This window comes from Cottoperca gobio, chromosome 6 (genome assembly GCF_900634415.1).
Source record: "Cottoperca gobio chromosome 6, fCotGob3.1, whole genome shotgun sequence".
Classification (NCBI taxonomy): Eukaryota; Metazoa; Chordata; class Actinopteri; order Perciformes; family Bovichtidae; genus Cottoperca; species Cottoperca gobio.
The window spans coordinates 795135-810484 of record NC_041360.1 but is presented as its reverse complement, the minus strand read 5'-3'; the positions used below and the strand labels follow the sequence as shown (position 1 = coordinate 810484).

Below are 15350 nucleotides of genomic sequence, written 5' to 3'. Positions count from 1 at the left end.
TTATCATTTATTGTAACTGGATCAGACATTTCCACTGCATTTCACACAATAGTCATAGTTTTCAGATCAACTTTAAGATAAGCAAGGTAAACCGTGACTGTTCAATATTTTCTTTATGATTCCAGGAGATGTCTTGTGACGTCAGCTAAATGAACTGTAACGTAATAAAGCGTTTTCATCAATGTACCTGCTCCCTATTTACCCATCATGTCTACTTCTACTTCAGTTAAAATTAATCAAGTGCACATTCACGTGGTGGCAGGTAGCAGACAAGTTCTTCGCACGTCTGAAAAGTACCAATACTTAACACTTGCCTGGATGGGCTCTTCTAACACTGCTTTGAAGCTGAATCTAAATCTAAATGTATCCCACAATTGGTAATGCTCCTATGACCAACAGTAATCAGCAGATATGTATATAAAGTTATATATATATAACTTTATATATATATATATATATATATATATATATATATGTATATATAGTATATATATAAAGTTATATATATATAACTTTATATACATATCTGCTGATTACTGTTGGTCATAGGAGCATTACATATATATATATATATACATATATATATTACATATATATATACATATATACATATATATATATAACATATATATACATATATATGTATATATATATATATATATATATATGTATATAGATGTGTATATATATACATAATATATATATTAATGTGTATCATATATATACATATAGGTATATGTATATATATATATGTATATATATATATATTACATTATGTATATATATATATGTATATATAGATAAGATATACATATATGTATATGTATATATATGTATATATATATACACATATTATATATATACATATTATATATATATATATATATATATGTATTTTATAATGTATTATATGTTGTATATATATACATATATATATATGTGATATCTATATATACATATGGTATATGTATATATATATATGTGTATATATATATATATATACATATATGTATATGTTATATATATTTATATATTATCACATATATATATACATATATATATATATACATATAATATACATATATATATATACATATATATACATATATATACAACATATATATATATATATATATATATATATATATATATAATATATATATTATATAATGTATATATATATATATATTGTGTTATTATAGTATATATATGTATTTATATATGTATATATATGTATATATTGTATATATATATATTATGATATAGTATATATATATATATTATATATATGTGTATATATATTATATATGTATATATATATATATGTATATAATATATATATATATATTATATATGTTATATATATATTATGTATATATATATGTATATAATATATATATATATGTATATATATATGTATATATATAATATATCTATATTTATATATAATATATATATATATGTATCGTCCTCTCTAATATCTCTATCTATTTCTATCTATCTTACTATATGTTATATCTCTGTATCTCTATTGTATATGCTATCTATACTCTCTCTCTATATATATGTCTCTCTCTATCTTATCTCTCTATATATTGTATTTCTCTCTATCTCTTTTTCTCTCTATTACTATATTTTATCTTTGTCTATATATCTGTATCTCTCATATGTTATCTATTCATCTTTTCTATTTTTATATTATCTCTATTTTATTCTCTCTGTCTCTATATGTCTATATAATATCTTTTTACTCTATATCTATATCTGTTTTCTGCTATATTTATATGTTCTCTCTATCATTTTATTTCGATGTATCATGTCTTCCTATGTCTCTTTACTCTCATTCTCTATGTTCTCTTTGTCCTATCTATCTTTTTCTCTCTCATCTCTCCTCTCTCTCCCTCTTTTTCTCTATATATCTCTGTGTACTATCGTTCTCTCTCTCATCTCTCTCTCTCTCTCTATCTCTATATCTACATCTTTTGTCTATCTCTATGTCTATATCTTTTATATATATCTTGTATCTCTCGTCTCTATTTATCTCTATCTCTCTTTATCTATATTTTTATCTATCTCTATTTATATATATATGTCTCTCTCTCTTGTCTCCCTGTATCTCTATAGCTATATTTATCTCTCTCTCTGTTATCTAATGTACCTTTCTCTACTCTTCTCTCTCTCTCTCTCTCTTCTCTCCTATTTATCTCTCTCTCATTTCTAATCTCTATCTATATCTATATCCTATGGTCTACTCTCTTCTCTTTTCTCTATGTATATCTCTCTCTATTTCTATCTATCTCTCTGTCTCTCTCTTCTTTCTCTCTCTTCTCTATGTATATGTCTATGTCTGTCTGTAGTTTATTGTGTCTCTGTGTATATTATATGGTGTCCTCTGATATATATATGTGTATATGGATATATATATATATGTGGTGTATATATATAGATGTGTTAGATATATACACATATATATATATAATATATATATACACATATCTATATACACATAGATATACACACCAACATATATATATAAACCACACTTTATAATTAGAGATACATACAACATATATATATATATACATACCTATATATACATTATATATATATATATATATACATACATATATATATACATTATATATACATACATATATATATATATATATATACTATACTATATACCTACAATATTATAATATATATATACAATATATCTATATATACATATATATATATACATATAATCTATATATATATATATATATATACATATATATATATATATATATGTAAAATGCCTAACTGTGTTGTTGGGGGAAGTTGCAGGTGCTGTCGGGGAAACAAGTGTTAAAAGGTTTGCAAAATGTGTTCATGTTCACATTCAACTTTTGTCCATATTTTCTCGAGTTGTAGCAGCATTATTCTATAGATTTAATCATCAGCTGCAGCCTACGTAGCCTAGTTGACAGTGCTTGTTGCTCAGTTTCTAATACAAAACAAAATATTGACAATTGACTAAAATCTTTCAATTTAGCCAAGAAATATACATGGCTGCCAATTACTTTAAATGACAAATGTCTGATAAATAACATCCACGCTTTCTAACCGACCTATCTTACTCAAGTAGGCATTCTCTGCTATTAACCTTCTTTAATTAAAGGGGTATACCAGCTTTTTAGTGTTGCTCGTCATGAATTTGGGAAACAAAACCAAGGAAGGAAGCAGCAGAGGATGAGACACTTTACTTTCAGGCCCTAGTTTGGGTCAAGCTCCAGAAGCACTGGACCCCACACTTCCCATGATGATAGCATATTTGTATTGCCTGGTGTTTACCAGGCAATACCACATTTGTCAAACTCTATGGCTCCAGTTTGTAAGGATTTCTGTTATGAATTTGTAGTCTGCAAACCCAAGTTTGGAGGCTTGTCCAGTAACCCTGATGACATCAATAAGGGTTATTTTCTCCAATGTTATAGCTAAAGGTGTCTGCTGCATCCTGACAACAGACTGTAGTGAATATACTGCAGTGTGATGAATAGATGAACATGGATAGAAGTAAAGGAAGCTTCAGTGTGGACCACCCTCCCTCTAACTCTGACTCAGGATTGGACCAATACTGAGTGACTAACTGACTATTAATGGGATCCGATGATAACCTCAGTGCTGTCCTTCACCATTCACACTGACTGAATGTCAAGTTTTTGAATACAGCAAATACCTTTTGCTACCTTAAGATTAAGTGCAAAGACATCCAGATACAGTACTGGTCATATGGTCACAATCTGAATGTGATAATAAAGTAAAGCAGCACTGCTCACATTATTTACATTAAGAATAAATCAGTGAGTGCAGAAAGAACATGTGACAACTGAGCGATCAGTTTGCTGATAAACATTTTTAAATATTTGACTCAGTCTTCTGGCAAACAGCATTTTGAAATGCTGCCAGAATATGTACAGCGTGTAAGTTTGTGTGCGTTTGTTTGATGAAGGCCGTTCCCATGCTGAGGTGAACCCACAGAAGTGAAACGCCCTCCTGTTGGTGCGCGTTGAGTGAAGGGACCAATTCATTCAGCTGCTGTTGAGCTTCTGTCTCCTTTCCTCAGCATTCAGACACCTCCCACATACAGACACACGTTTTTAAAGTCATACCAAGAAATGTGTTGTTAAAGGCAAAGCTCAGTCAATTTAATCAGTGTCTGACAGCTCTTCTGTGTTCACTCTCCATACTGGTTTGGAATGAAATACAGTGGATACAGTAAAACAATGTAGCTTTTCATCAAGAGGTCCGGTGAAAAAATAAAAACAGACATATAATATGACATGATTGAGGACTGCTTTAATTAAATAAATCCTCCAATATAATCATGCTATTTTTATCAATTTGTTATTCATCAAACAGGTTACATCTTCTTACAATTACGAACATGCCCACAGACTTAACAGTTGTTCTGAGGAGCTGCAGCATTTATTCATTTACAAACTGAAACCTACACTGTTCATTTTCTCCCACTTGACAACTTTAGCCTACTGCTCTGTCACCTCGCCACACAGCTGCACCCACACTACGCTACTTGTAACATGCATCCAGCTTTGTGAACACTTCACTCTACAAGACTTGACCATGTTTGAAACACATACAGGAACATATACACTCACTGGGCACTTTGTTAGGTACACCGTGCTAGTACCGGGTTTGAGCCCCTTTTGCCTTCAGAACTGTCTTAATTATTCGTCTCATAGACTCAACAAGGTGGTGAAACAGATGTTGGTCCATATTGACATGATAGCATGATGCAATTGCTGCAGATTTGTCAGCTGCACATCCATGATGCGAATCTCTCGTTCCAGCACATCCCAAAGGTGCTCTATGGATTGAGATCTGGTGACTGGAGGCCATTTGAGTTCAGTGAACTCATTGTCATGTTCAAGAAACCAGTTTGAGATGATATGACCTTTGTGACATGGCGTGTTATCCTGCTGGAAGTAGCCATCAGAAGATGGGTACACTGTGGTCATAAAGGGATGGACATGGTCAGCAACAATACTCAGGTAGGCTGTGGTGTTTAAACAATGCTCAACTGGTACTAAGGGGCCCAAAGTATGCCAAGAAAATATCCCCCACACCATTACACCACCACCACCAGCCTGAACCGTTGATACAAGGCAGGATGGATCCATGTTTTCATTTTGTTTACGCCAAATTCTGACCCTACCATCAGAATGTCGCAGCAGAAATCGAGACTCATCAGACCAGGCAACAGTTTTCTAATCTTCTATTGTCCAGTTTTGGTGAGCCCGTGCGAACTGTAGCCTCATTTTCCTGTTGTTAGCTGACAGGAGAGGCACCCGGTGTGGTCTTCGGCTGCTGGAGCCCGTCTGCTTCAAGGTTCGACGTGTTGTACATTCTCCTCTGACCTCTGGCATCAACAAGGCATTGTCGCCCAGAGAACTGCTGCTCACTGGATATTTTCTCTTTTTCCATTCTCTGTAAACCCTAGAAATGGTTGTGCATGAAAATCCCAGAAGATCAGCAGTTTCTGAAATACTCAGACCAGCCCGTCTGGCACCAACAACCATGCCACGTTCAAAGTCACTTAAATCACTTTTCTTCCCCATTCTGATGCTCTGTTTGAACTTCACCAGGTCGTCTTGACCATGTCTACATTCCTAAATGCATTGACTTGCTGCCATGTGATTGGCTGATTAAATATTTGTGTTAACGAGCAGTTGAACAGGTGTACCTAATAAAGTGGCCAGTGAGTGTACATGTTATAGGCCAGAAAACAACAACCGTGTTTTTATTGAGGAAGTGGATCAGCTGAAACACGTCACCACTATTCCTTTTGGAAGAGCAACGGCCGATGGTTAGGAACTTTGAACAAGCGGACAACATTTTCCAGTTTGGGCCCCTCATCCAAGGCTCCAGACAAACCTTTTTTTATCACTGTGATTGATGATTTCAACCAGAAGTCAGTGTGAACCGTCACAAATTCTAATTGTGGTTACAACACACGCAAATCAAATTATTAGGAAATAAATTATTTTATTTTTGTTGAAATGTTTGCTTTGATTAAAAACAATCTTTGAATTGGTAGTTAAAATGTATTATAAGCTACTTAGAGCTAGTATGAGGAAAAACATATTTTTTGAACGCACCATGATAATGTTATAATTTACCTTTGTAAATCGTAGTGATACATGGTGCTGTTGGCAAAAAGTCTAAAGCCCATCTAGAAGTGCAACGTTCAATGTGTGTATATCGTACACTAGGTATCCCATTGAACTGTAGTTTTTAAGCAAACTTCAGAGTCTGGTTAAAATAACACCCCCAGAGTGGCATTAAACACACAGAATATGGTACCGAGACATCAGCGTATATTTTAAAAATAATAATACGTTATTGTGGTCCTTTATTGCATCTTCTCTATTTTACAATGGAGCGGCTGTGGCACAGGAGACAGAGTGGTATCAATATAACTGGTCGGTGGTTCGATCCCCAGTCCTGCAGTCAACATGTCGAAGTGTCCTTGGGCAAGATACTGAACCGCAAATTGCTCCCGATGGCCAACGGTGTGTGAATGTGTGTGAATGTGTGTGAATGTGTGAATGTGTGAATGTGTGTGTGAATGTGTGTGTGAATGGTTACACTACTGACGAGCCTCTGACTCCGTATGAATGTGTGTGAATGGGTGAATGCTGATGTGTTGTAAAGTGCTTTGAGTGATCGTAAAGATTGGAAAAGCACTATATAAAAGCAGTCCATTTACCATTTGTAAAACACCAACCAAAAATAAATAGGATACATCCTCAGGGGACCATACACATTAACAGATACCTACAGCAGGTATTCGGCTTTCTCTGTAAGACTACAGAGAAAGCCGAAGGTGCTGTAGGTATCTGTTAATGTTTATGGTCCCCTGGTGTCTCCTCTCTGTTAACACATGGACTTAAACCTGAGGCCACATTCTGTAGCTTCTCAGCAACAAATGCTGAAAGCCAAAGGACCTCATCAAATATGAGCAGCTGCTGCTACATCCAAATGACTTGTTTACTACCAATAACACTATAGAAGGAGACTATAACTAAATAAGATTGTTCACCACAACCTGTTTTGTGCGTATTATTGTATTATTATAAATGTATTTCTTTAAAAATAAAGTGAACATACAATACAGTGAACAAAATAGCCTGGAGAAACTTTCAATGCAGTCGTTTTTTAATCATGGGGACATTCTCATTTTGGTATAAATGGGATGATTGTGTCCGAAACAGGAAGCATTTTTAATGACTTCGGAAAATTCTAGTATCTTGGGATTCCAGAGATGGAAGCAGCAGAGGTAAAGAAACAAGACCTCGTGCATCGCTGGTTGACCATCAGAAAGGCAAACTGAGCTTATAAACACAATTTCCTTTTATTTTTGTAATTTTCGAACTTTCAGGTTTAAACTTATACAGCCTGCACAAAATAAAACAATGTAAACATAACTTAAAGAGGAAATGTCCACTGCCCATCTGTCAGTGTAGGCACAGATATGAAAAAACCGAGTGAAAGCAAAGCTCTCAAGTCTCTCCCTTCAGGAGAAATCTCTTTGGTCTTCAGTCTTTACACTGTTGATGGAATGAATAAACAAAGACTACATCTAGTGTAAAATGAAACACATGTCTAAAGTTAAGAGACTAGTGTCCTGTAGTAAAAGCTTACTGTTACATCATTTGGCACTTTTACAATATATAAAAGTGACCATATAAAAATCTCAGAATCACTAAATGAAACTACGACCCACTGGTGGCTTTAAACGGAGAACTGGAGCACGATGTACAACAATAAGTTGCTCATTGGAGACGGCACCAAAACAGCAAATATTCAAAAAAACTATGTAACATGTTCAGAAATGTTAGATTGTCTGTTCTGGTAAATCATAGCTGCTCTGCAAAATACAGCTGGAGCATCTGTGCTGTTCATGGCTGGTGACAGTAAATGAGGGATCTCAGAGCTGAGGAATAACACTGCCAACTGTCTCAGTCTCCACAACATTACATCCAATCACAAGTAGTGTATTGCTTAAAAGAGTTTGAGGTCACTGTAATCATTCCTCCTGTCCACACTGGCTGTGTGACAATACCTTCCTCACGTGACTACACTGTAAGAGATAGGGGATTAAGTATCCCCAGACATATCCTTAGCTGTTGCTTACAAAGTGGAAACACAAAGAGGGCATTTTGTACTGGAAAATACCCTCAATCTGCTGAAGCCTCATGTCTGCTAGCTTGGCACAGGGGATGTGAAGAGTAATAATGTGACTTTTGGTAATGAAAAATGTGGATCTTAGTTTTTCCAAAGTTGTTTTATTGTGCATGTTGTGCCCTCTTAGCTGGCTTGCAGCTGGTAGGTAGGTAACTAGGTAAACCTAGCACACATAAAGTTGGAGGGTATGAGAACTGCACAGCTGAAGGTTGAAACAGTCACCTAGGCTAAGCCTAGGTGGATCGTCAATAAATCCCTCCAAATTGTATGGCTGCTTGTCAAACCACAATGTCTCACTTTCTTTAAATACATAAGATGCAAAGTAGGGGTGTAAAGGGTTTTAGCAGGGCTAAAAAAACCAAAATCAATGTAATGCTGGGGATAGGATTTAAAAAGATCAATCTTAGAAAAAGATATCACTTCACGGCCTGCATGGAGAGGAATGATTACAGAAAGCAATACCTCTTAGAAAATACATATGGCGTATGGGTATTGTACTAAGATACACTTGTAAAAATACTAATTTTATGGTGTGTAGAGACAGAACCAGAATTTCACATGTATTTTGATGCTAAAACTGCAAAAGAAGTCCATGTTTATTGTTTACAAACAGTTAATGTACCATCTGTAGGCCTGTATATGTTAACTGTAGCTGGCTAGTACCTCATGCACAAACCATGTGTGGAATGGCAGTGTGTGTTTCCGTGTCACCTCTGACTAATCTCACTAAATTCATCAAGTTCTTCCTGTTATTTTCCTTCAGTCTGTCTCTCTTTTATTCCTCTCTGTACTTTTATAAAGTAGATTCATAAAGCCCAGAGTTCAACACATATTTCTATGCTCAAGTTTACATTTTCGACTTGCAAGGACAAATTTGCATCTATCATGCCCAATCAGTTCTTTCATTTGATTCTGTAGGCAATTGTATCACTTCTAAAATGTGCTTTGTGTTTTATCTAAACACCTTTCAGATAGTCTCCAGTGTCTAAATCCATCTGAGCTTCTCTGCTCTTATTTGAAATGCAGGTGCTTGAACTAGAGAGAATTGCCTTGCTATACTATTTATTGTTGTTTGTTATAGACGTTCAAGGGATTGCCACCCTGCTGCCATCTCATCTCTATCAAAATAACAAAAAACTGACTAATCAGTAAGTAAGACTTATATAACTCTTAGTCTCAATGTGTCCCTTTATGTTCCTTAACAACACTTTACTGCACCCTTGTGTCATAGTGCACAGCTAACCTGTACCCATATACTACCTAATGTTCTTCTAAGCATTGCATTATTTACAAGTGTATACACTTTATAAACTGGATCAGTTCTGTTTGGTTTGGTTTTTCAATGTGAAGCACCATTGAGCATGATATAAATGGGAGAGCTCTGTGGATCTAGTCATCTCTGAGTCTCCCTCAATTGGATTATATTCCTGCTACAGATTTCAGATTCACACCTTTTTGCACCCATAATGAAGGTGTGAGTGTGTTCCTGGTTCACAGCTCATCACTTGAGCAGTCCACAGTGTCAGAGACTTTGCTAGAGTCATACTGCAGTGAAGTGTCCTACCAGACTCTCTGGTCGCAGGTTTAGGCCTCTGCATATGGCAGGTGATACTGCTCTTCCCTTTTGTTACATCGTTTGGCTACGATTGCCAAGTAGAGCACCAGCAGAATGAGCCAGTAGCAGGCGTAGAGTATCGTCCCTGCTATCAACAAGGCTTTCTCTGTCTCACTAAATGGCTCCTGTGTTTCACAGTAGATTGTATACACCACACCTCCGAGCAGCACCATCGCCCACACTGTGACAGGCACAGCGCCAATAAAGTTGACCACGATCTTCCTGCGGCCTGAAGTTCCCCATCCAGCCTTGTTGATGGTAAGCAGGGCAAATATTTTTGCAGGGAGCAAGCTGGACATGTAGAGCAGAGAGTAGAGTGACATGAAGATCATGACCAGGTTGCCACGAAGGAAACAGGCGTAGGTGGCCTTCACCATCCCAACCAGTTGGACCGTCAATAAGAAGAGCAGGATGTTCCACAGCCTTCCACGGTAGAAGAGATGGATGACTGTGGCAACCAAGAAGAAAGGGAAGAAGCCGGTGACCACGGACTCATAGGTCATCCAGAGGCTGTGCTGGTGGAACCACAGGGCATTGTATAGCCACTCACGGAAGTAAGACTTGCTCCATCGAGTCTGCTGGTTGAGCCAGCGCAGATACTGGGTAGGTGTCTCAGTCTGGCACTGTGATCGCGCCGTGAATTTTGTCTTGTAGCCGAAGCTGAGCACCCGATTGGTGAGGTGGCGGTCATCACCGAAGCTGCACTTAGAGCCTAGGAAGGTCTGATGGTACCATGGCTCCAGGAAACGCTGAAGCAAAGAGTTCCTATACATCCCCAGAGGGCCGCTGATACACTGGACGCATCCAAAGTAGGACTGACAGGCCCGCTCGATGTTGAAGGCCATCCAGTAGCGCACGCTGCTGAGGAAGGAGATCCACGAATCATACTTGTTAAGGATCTGTAGGACAGGAAAGTAGAGGGAAATTAAGAAAAGGAAAAGGAAAATCTTAAGGATTAAATGTACTTTCATGACATGTTGTAGTGAACCATCAATCATCTCCCATGGTAGCCCAAGAGTTTCTAAGTTGACTTTCAAACCAAACATTTTAGTCTTGGGTCTTCAATACACTTTTCACGACTGAAAGGTATGGTATTTTACCTGCACGTCTCCACCAACCCCTCCCACCATCGGATCTTCCTCAAGGATCTTCAGCATTTCTATGGTACATGCTGGGTCAAGAACTGTGTCTGAGTCACACACCTGAAAAAGGACACAACAAACACAGAAGGTACAATAATGCTGAGAATCACACACAGACTTAAACATATACATCCATTGGTAAAATTAAGGCTGCAGGTGTTACAGATTCACTGAGTAGTATTTATGCTAAACTCCATGAGAGAAATGAGTGGCTGTTGACAGAGATCCCAGCTGGTTCATTCTAACTGCACAGAACTGGGTCAGCTGTGGACATAACCTTTGACCCACAGCAAGGGCACAGCAGGCATGCAACAGCTGGCTATGAAGAGTGAGATGGTTGTTCAACATAGGTCCATCGGTTTGGATTGCAAATAAGTAAATACTTTAAGTCCAGTATTCATTTTCAGTTGACTTGGGTTGCTAATTGTATTTTAAATGTGTTTTAAGTAACACACAGATTTGTTATATACAGTTTAAGATTTCCATTGCCTGTTTGATTCAAATTAAAAGATTAAAATTAGCCTAAAAATGTGGTTTAAGATTATGATTATCTGTGGAGACTCAACACATAGGCAAGGTAAGGCACCTATAGATGCACATCTACATTATAGCACCGTTTAAGCACTAGTCTAACCAAGTTCAATGCTGCTGGTGTTTCTACTACTAATAAGTTGGACTTACAAATACACTGTTAGCATTCACAGTATGCAAACAATGTTATGGTTTAATCTATTTCTTTCGAGGAATGATGATATCAGTATGCACCAGCACAGAAGCAGGGCAGATATCAATAGCACCAGCAATACAATTAAAGCTGACTTCAATTATATCTTGTTGGAGTCTGCAGATGAATATAAATTGTCTTGCTATGTGTAAAGTGATTATTTTTGGCCACTGCTACACACTCAGCCCTCCCTACCCAACAGTTGTATTGATGTTTAATGGGAATGCTTTAATGTTGGGCCTGCTGCCAAAGTCTGCTGTTAACTTAATATAAGAACATTTTCTGAAAGATAAAAATACTCTGAAGTTACTAAAGAAGCTAAACAGAACAATGGAAAATGACAGATTCTCTTTCAGCAATAGTTAAAAACTACACAGCACCAAAACGTACGTATGCACCAGAATATTATCAGAATATTCAGGTGTCGTATACTGTACAGGTTGTGAAGGACCCTGAGGAAAATTTGCGATGTTATATTGGACTATATAAATAAAACTGTCAAACTCAGAGCAGATTTATTGGGACAATACTACACAATGGACCAATAAATTGACAAAGATGCTCTAACCTAATCAAAGATGGGGCAGAGAAATGTGGTGATTCTTTCTTTCTGAACACATGACAGGTCCTGCAGTCTTGAGAGTGGGTGTTCTTTCATTCTTTCACTTTTTGATTATGTCATTATTTTGTAAGAAGAGTCATGAGAAAACATATCATTTGGGTTCTGAGTTGAATCAGGAAATTTCTGACTTCATTGTTTACTTTCATCTCAGACGTTAAGTTTTAGTTTTTAGCAATGCTAGCAGCATGGCTTTAAGGATGGCAATGTCTGTGTGTGGGTGGGTCCACCACTTTGGTCCAAACTGAACTATCTCAACAACTAGTTGATGGATTTCCATGAATTTTTGTTATCAAGTGCCACAATTAGGTCAACGTTTACACTTATTCTGCAAAATATCTCAACATCTACTTGATTGATTTGGCAAACAATCTGGTTTAGATATTCAAGGTTCCTAGACGATGATTCCTACTGAGATTGGCTGTAGCTCACTTATCCTCTAGCATCACCATGACCCATATGGGGTTTTAAGTGAAATGGTTGAACAACTATTGGATGAATTGCCATGACATTCAAACATTCATGTTCCCCACAGGATGAATTGTAAAATATTCACCTTTGGAGTAGATGGGTTTCTTTCTTGCAGTAACCTTTTAATTCCACCATTTAATAAAAAATGGCTATCAAAGTTCATCATTGTTAATTGTAAATAGTTGCAGTGCCATCTACTCATGTACAGTATGTCAAGACCTAAACAGAAAACATGCCTGACACACAACAAGTGAAGCAGAACAAAGGGGATACATGGACCTGCAACAGAGAAGGAATTGCTAGCTATGTGAGAAAATCTGACGTGATATTAGAATTCATCAACAATCGTTTCGACTTGCTGGAACAGAATAAACACTTTTAAACACTTGTGAACCTAGAACATGCATTAAATAAGAGAATGGTTGTTCATGGAAGAACAAGCCTCTTAACATGAGCACTTTGGAAAAATGTCTGATAAACATGAAAAGGTCAAACGACTCCAAATGAAGATTGAGGACCTGGAAGGACGTTCTTGTTCCAAGTTAGTGAAAACCAAAAGGCAAGGAAAGGGGGAGACTTACAGAATCAATCACTGGGATAATCCCAAGACTACTGGCTGAGAACAACTTTGTGAAGCTGTAATTATCAACTGGGAGCATCGTATTCCTCTGCCTAAGCTCCTGTGCACACAAGATGTTGAACCATTATTGGCAGGATTCACATCTTTTAAGATCAAAAATGTTATTTGTCAAATAAAGTGGTTTAAGACAAATAAGACCTGCTAAACACCAGCCTCAGTTGTACATTGTGTTTAGTGCTAAATAGCAATTAGGTTCAGGAACTCACATGAGACAGATAAAAAAAAGAAAATTGAAGATTTTCAGAATTGAAGCTGCAAAAGTCAATATGCTGACTTTTCCTAGCATGAGTCGTGTTCTAAAAACACTTGATCCTACATTTCTCATAATGCAAGCAATATTATATTTTCATCAGGCACTCCCTGCCTGGGAAACGCCAATGTCTCTCAAACTCCTCACCTCCAGTTTATAACACAGGCTTTCCGTTAAAAATCCAAGCCGAGTTGAGCCTGGTGATCCTCAGGGACATTTTCTCAGACTTCACAAATGTTAGACATTTTATAGCCGTTGTCACAGGCTGAGTAGTCCTCCTAAAGGTTAGTAAACAGTTCTTAAAGTGTAAAATTGATGATGTGGCCCTTTTTTTTCTTTTTACAAAATATTTTTAACATTGTCCAAAACCTTTTATGTACTCTTTCAATGGAACATGCATATTATTTTCTGTGTCTGTGACCCTTACCTGCACATAATCCACACTGTCCCCCAGTGCTTTAAAGGCAGTGTACATCACCTCTCTTTTCCCTCCCCACTCCTGCATGATACAGGAGTAACGGCAGTTTCTGACCAACCGAGCCACTCGTGCTGCCTCCTCCATGTGCACTGTGCTCCTCTCTCCGCCTCCGCCTCCTCCACCTCCACCCCCATCGCTGTGGTAGTTTCCCTTCCACACCATACTCCCAGCCTGGTCAGCCCCGCCCATCACCTCCTGGAAAATGTCAATCATGTAGTGGTCCTCTGGCCGGTTCCCATCTACCACCAGCACCACCTTCAGGCCAGGGAAAGAGATTCGGCGGACACTGCGCAGGCACTTCCTCAGGTAGTCTGGGTCCTCCTGGTAGGCGGCAATGCAGAGAGCCACGGAGCGACAGAGGTGCTGTGGCCGGGCTGGCCTCCTCATGCGCCGATGTTCCAAGAAGGCAAAAAGGCTCTGAAGGAAGAGATGGAGGGAGAGGAAGGCACCATAGAGGCCAAAGGAGAGGTGGTGTTGCTCAGTGTGGATGAACTGGTAGCCTTTATAACAAAGAAACACAGTGTAGACAAGTTAAAAAACAACAACATGACAATCACTTGTGTTCATGAGTGTGTATCCATCATTCAAATTCACAAGTTAACCTGTGACGTAGGCCAGCAGGATGGTGAAGAGGACCACCGCAGCAAAAACGGTGGTGACCACGATGTTCAGCGCATTCCTGCAGCGAGAGGGCATCTGGAGGTAGAGGAGAATGTGAGGTGAAGCTCGAAAAGTAAGAGGACACATGTTGAGGGATAAGTTGAGGGATAGGTACAAGGTAGGCAAGGAAAGAGAATACCTTTTTTGCTAGTGGTTAAACTGTTTAAATTGTTTTACACTAGAAGACATTTATAGCAAAGTATTACACATCAATTTCTTCTTAAATGCATATATGGACATATACGTGACCATGTTATTCATTGCATGAAAGCATGAGTATGGACACAGCTCTGTTGTACATGTGAGCTGAGACCGAAGGCTCTGAGAGAGAGACCTTGTAATTCCTTATTCCTAGATCCAAGTGCTATTTCCTGTTTCTTCTGCTAAACCTTTCATCGGCCACTGTCAGCTGAAGTCAGTGACATCATGGAGACATGGTGCCAGGAGCACATGAGAAGATACTACCTACCCAGTGTAGCAGTCATTTACAGCTACTGTACT

General features: G+C 37.5%; 1 protein-coding gene across 1 annotated transcript; it reads right to left on the bottom strand.

The window, feature by feature from the left end:
- Nucleotides 1-7215: 7215 nt before the first annotated feature.
- has3 (hyaluronan synthase 3) lies at nt 7216-14885 on the bottom strand. The gene is made up of 4 exons (XM_029432889.1): nt 14792-14885; nt 14139-14689; nt 10966-11067; nt 7216-10764 (listed from the first exon to the last, which is right to left on the bottom strand). Exons 1-4 carry the CDS (start codon nt 14883-14885, stop codon nt 9835-9837), a joined length of 1677 nt encoding a protein of 558 aa, XP_029288749.1. The 3' UTR covers nt 7216-9834.
- Nucleotides 14886-15350: the final 465 nt, after the last annotated feature.

Excerpts from the sequence above, each read along its gene's own strand:
- has3 (XM_029432889.1), bottom strand. The coding sequence starts at position 14,885 with ATGCCCTCTCGCTGCAGGAATGCGCTGAACATCGTGGTCACCACCGTT. Across the intron at positions 14,690-14,791 it reads CCTGCTGGCCTACGTCACAG|GCTACCAGTTCATCCACACT; the intron begins GTTAACTTGTGA and ends TTTGTTATAAAG. Across the intron at positions 11,068-14,138 it reads ACAGTGTGGATTATGTGCAG|GTGTGTGACTCAGACACAGT; the intron begins GTAAGGGTCACA and ends GTCCTTTTTCAG.